At 43.2% G+C, this 4,686-nt stretch overlaps 1 protein-coding gene across 1 annotated transcript; it reads right to left on the bottom strand.

Moving 5' to 3' along the window:
- Positions 1–3,220: 3,220 nt before the first annotated feature.
- LOC108382863 (translocating chain-associated membrane protein 1-like) lies at positions 3,221–4,682 on the bottom strand (the record flags this gene model as incomplete). The annotated part of the gene is made up of 4 exons (XM_017639231.1): positions 3,221–3,488; positions 3,940–4,277; positions 4,342–4,466; positions 4,547–4,682. Coding segments are annotated over 4 exons (867 nt in total), but the record flags the coding sequence as incomplete, so codon positions are not given.
- Between the last annotated feature and the right edge of the window lie 4 nt (positions 4,683–4,686).

Below are 4,686 nucleotides of genomic sequence, written 5' to 3'. Positions count from 1 at the left end.
AATCACTGTGAATGTGACCAAAGATAATGACTCGAGCAAAAAGTAGCACATCACCATTTTCAGTTCAGCACCAGCCCTTTTATTTATTCGTTTGCTTCATATCTTGTTCAACTTTTGATTGATAGTGGATTATTACATATTCTGGACCATTTTATTACAAGCAATAAATAAATAATATAATCAAAGCAAAACAGGCTCCTTCTTTTACCCTTCTACTTGCTCTTGGGTTTCTGGTTAAAGTAGCAGTGCTCACAGTGGACGTACTCCACCTTGGCCTTCTCCGCCGTCACATTGGTGGTGGTGATCATCGACTTGCAGAAGCAGTACCGGTGGAGCTCGTCCGCTTTCCCGAAGCCGTACACCGCAGTCGGATTAACCACAATGTCAAAGTTGAAGAGGTAGCCCACGTCGTTGGCCTTTCGAAGGTACCGGTAGACAAAGGACCACGCCTGCTGCAGATACTTGATCTCGAAGGCGTACACCAGCTGCTCTTTGATGGCCGCCGTCAGCACCGGCTTGAAGGACTCAAAGGTGCTGATCACCGACTTGTCGTAGCCGACCAACTGGGTGCTGCTGCACATTGGGTAGATGCACCGGTCGGTGATCGTAGAGGCCATCTTGCTCTTGCCCTTGGTGTCCTTCTTTCCGTGGACAGATGAGGACCAGCTAATGAGGACCAGCTTCAAGAGGAGGTAGAAGAAAATTAAGTTCTGTTACAAATTGTCACTAGTGAAGAGGTATTTTGGAGTTTTTCTTTTTACTGCATTCTTACCAGACAGATCGCTGCGTAGAGCTTCATGATATGTGCGTGTGCGTGTGATAAAAGGAGGAAAAAGATAAAGTCTTTCTTTTTGGTTGGTTAGAAAGTTGTAGAGAAAGTGCAAAAGGTCTTTTTCTCGCCTGTCGACTTTTATACTTTAAATGAACAAAAGAACAGCCCTTTTGCTCAATATGCTTCATTGACTGATTCAACTGATTGAACTGGACTGGATAATTGAGCACTGTGGTGTTGTTGTTGCTTGTAACCTTGCCGTCTTCCGGTGTAGGCCAAATAACAACAAAAGCAGCACACCTTTTAGGAAATTAAAAGTCATAATTCAGACGGTTTGGAAACACTGCTGTTGTACAAGTCTATTTATAAGCGGTTGTGCAAAAGTTGCGGCACGTTGAAGGTTGCTGCTACTGTTGCTTTTGTTGAGGACACTGACTACCACTTTCCTAGCATTTATTTCACCAATTTGTATCAGAAAGCTGTTTTCAAGCTCTAAACAGAAAAATGTAACTTTTTACATAAACTTTTCACTATTTTTCTTTATTCTTCTAACTTCAAGGCCAGTAAAAGTTTTCGAATAATGTTTTTCATAAGCACCTAAAAATCTCGCCGATAAGGAATCCACTACTGAACAGATCACTACTGCGCGGTGGAAGACGTTTTAATCTAGTTTCGCACGCCAAAACCATGTCTCTAACTAGGAAAAACTTTAAAATGCACTTCAACTTTGTATTTGTGCTTTAAATCATTCAAAAATCATAATAGTCAATGAACAGTAGAAGCAAATACAAGGAGAGAGAAGAACAAGAGAAAAAGAATTGGAAATGCACAAAAAGAGAAGAAAAATAAAAATTTCAGAATAAAAAAGCACATAAAAATATTTGAGTTGATAATAATTACATGCTCTGTGATGGTGGTGATGAGGATGATGAGAGAATGATGAAGAAAGTGTGATGAGGATGATGAAAATGTGTTGTACTTACACTTTGTTCAGAGTTGTTTTGATAACTTTGTTTAGTTCAGAACAGAAACAAGGAAGGGAGGGAAACAATAATAATATTGCAAAATTGGCTCTTCTTTCAGACTTTCAAAAACCGAAGCATCCGTTTAGGAAGTCTGAAAAAGGTGTTTGTACATTTAGTTTCAGTGGTGAAGTTAATAGAGGGAATTACAGAATTATTGTACTAGAGGAGATATTGCTAATAGTAATGTGGGCAGATTGAGTATGTGATCAGAGTGAGAAAGTGAGAGTGAGAAAAACGGCAAAAGGGGGATAACAGCAAAACAGTAATCGGCAACGGTTTTTGGTTAGTGTCAAGGTTTTAAAGATAAAAAATTTAAAATCGGTGTCGGTGTGTTTGTACTTTGAGTTTGGAAAAGGGGGTGGGTAATAAATGCTACAGAAAGCAATAACGGAAAATATATAGATAGAGAAGCTGGTATTTAACAATGGGGTGTGTGTGTGTTTGATCATTTGTTGGTCTGCTGGTGGAGAAGATGATATGGAATTGTTGAAAAAAAGAAAAGAAGAAGATGATGGTGGGAAGTTCAGAGTGGCCGGATGAGGCAGCTCTTAAAATCGGCGGTGTCGGTAGAACAACAACAAAAACAACAGCAGGAGAAAACAGAAAAGTTTTGGGTTGGCTTGGTCTTTAACTTTTGATTGGTCAAAGTGATCGGTTAGAAACCAGTGAATGTCGTTGGTTGTAATGGATTAGGTGGTTTTATAAAATAGAAGAAAAAGAAGTCCATTTTGATTATCATTCTTTCAAGGGTCGGTGATTTAGTGTGTGTGTTTCAGTCAATTCAGTCAGTCTCAATTTTTTATTTGACCTTCAGCTTGCTTGCCGCCTTGGCGCTCTTCTTGGTCNAAGTGAGAAAAACGGCAAAAAGGGGATAACAGCAAAACAGTAATCGGCAACGGTTTTTGGTTAGTGTCAAGGTTTTAAAAATAAAAAATTTAAAATCGGTGTCGGTGTGTTTGTACTTTGAGTTTGGAAAAAAGGGGAGTGATAAATGCTACGAAAAGCAATAACGGAAAATATATAGATAGAGAAGCTGGTATTTAACAATAGTTGTGAGTGTGTGTATTTGATCATTTGTTGGTCTGGTGGTGGAGAGGATGATATGGAATTGTTGAAGAAGAAAAAGAAGATGATGGTGGGAAGTTCAGAGTGGCCAGATGAGGCAGCTCTTAAAATCGGCGGTGGCGGTGAACAACAACAAAAACAACAGCAGGAGAAAACAGAAAAGTTTTGGGTTGGCTTGGTCTTCAACTTTGGATTGGTCAAAGTGATCGGTCGAAAACCAGTGAATGTCGTTAGTTGTAACAGATTAGGTGGTTTTATAAAATAGAAGAAAAAGAAGTCTATTTTGATTATCATTCTTTCAAGGGTCGGTGATTTAGTGTGTGTGTGTGTTTCAGTCAGTCAATTCAGTCTCAGTTTTTTATTTGACCTTCAGCTTGCTTGCCGCCTTGGCGCTCTTCTTGGTCACCGGAGAGGGCGTGGAAAGGGGCGACCGATCAGCTTCGGGCAGCTCATTCAGCTCGTCCGACTCCGCGGCCTGTCGCTTCTGGGCGGCCAACTTCAGCGCCTGGTTCTTCTTGCGACGGGCTACTTCAGCGTCGCGTTCGCGCTTGCGGCGCAGGTGGAAGGTGATGAAGTTCCACATCATCCACGCCTGCAGAAAGCCGATGCCCGTCATTGAGGTGAGGCTAAAAAATAAAAGATTTAATAAGTTTTTGTTTTTTTGCAAAACAAGAGGGATTTTTCCTGCTAAACTCACCGAACAAGGGGCGTGTTGTAGTTGCCCGGCGAGTCGCTCGTGGCGGTGGCATTCTCCGGCAGCTCAAAGTAGAAGAAGGTCACCGAGAGGGAGACGGTGAGGAGGCGGACCAGTGGGAAGAGGACGTTCCAGGTGTTGAAGCTGTTTGGCAATGTAAAGGGCTCAGTAAACAAACACTAAAGTCAGAAAACATTTACTCACGTGTACTTGACCACCTTAGACTTGCTGGCAAAGTGCAACAGTCGGGAAATGTGGAAGAGAGCCTCGGCGCTGTAGTGCAGCACCGAGAGGACGACGGCAATGCGGGTGAAACTGATGAAAGAAAGTTTCGAAATCGGTTAAAATAAAAATACAAAAACTTCTTTTCCAAGTCAACTCACTTCAAAACATAGGCGGCAGTGAAGAAGATCAGGTAAAGCGAAGCGTAGATAAATCGGGGACCGGCCTCTTCCCGTTTGATTTTCTGAAAGTACACCTCCGGGTACTGGTGCAGCCAGTAGGCGATCTGAATGACAAAGTAGAACTTGAGGAGGTAGGACATTTCCATGTGCCGGGCGGGGTACTCGCTCCAGATGCGCGTGATCGAGAAGAGGTAGCCCTCGCGACGGATCACCTCCGCCGCCCACACCAGCGACACCAGAATGAAGGTCAGCAGCTGGCCGGACTCGTTGAACTTGGAGTGCTTTGTCTTTGAGAGGTGAAGCTTGCGGGTGATTTTCTGAAGAGAGAAGGAGGTGATTAGTTTGAAACAAAAAAGTTTTCTCAAATCTTCTCAAGCTTACATCGAGAACATACTCCTGGACAACGGCGTGAATGACGATGGAGATGAGAAAGTAGAAGAAGACAATGGCGAGGTCCTTCACGCCGGTGGTGTAGGAGATGACGGTGCCCAGCGGGGTGACCAGAGCTGTTGAAGAGAAAGGGGGTAAAAAGGTTTTAATTTGTCGACTTCAAACTCCCAAAACTCCCAGCACGCCCAATACTTACGTTCGGTGGCATTGTGCTGGAGGGCGACAAAGGCGAGACAAAAGGGGGCAGTCGCCTGGAAGAGCAGGCCAATGACGATGAGCATCGCCAGGCAGCTGACAATGTCGGCATGATTCTGGATGACGAACTCGTGCGAGAGA

This window comes from Rhagoletis zephyria, unplaced genomic scaffold (assembly GCF_001687245.7).
Source record: "Rhagoletis zephyria isolate East Lansing unplaced genomic scaffold, Rhagoletis_zephyria_1.1 Rzeph_scaffold_29161, whole genome shotgun sequence".
NCBI lineage: Eukaryota > Metazoa > Arthropoda > Insecta > Diptera > Tephritidae > Rhagoletis > Rhagoletis zephyria.
This window is presented reverse-complemented; position numbering and strand designations above follow the sequence as displayed.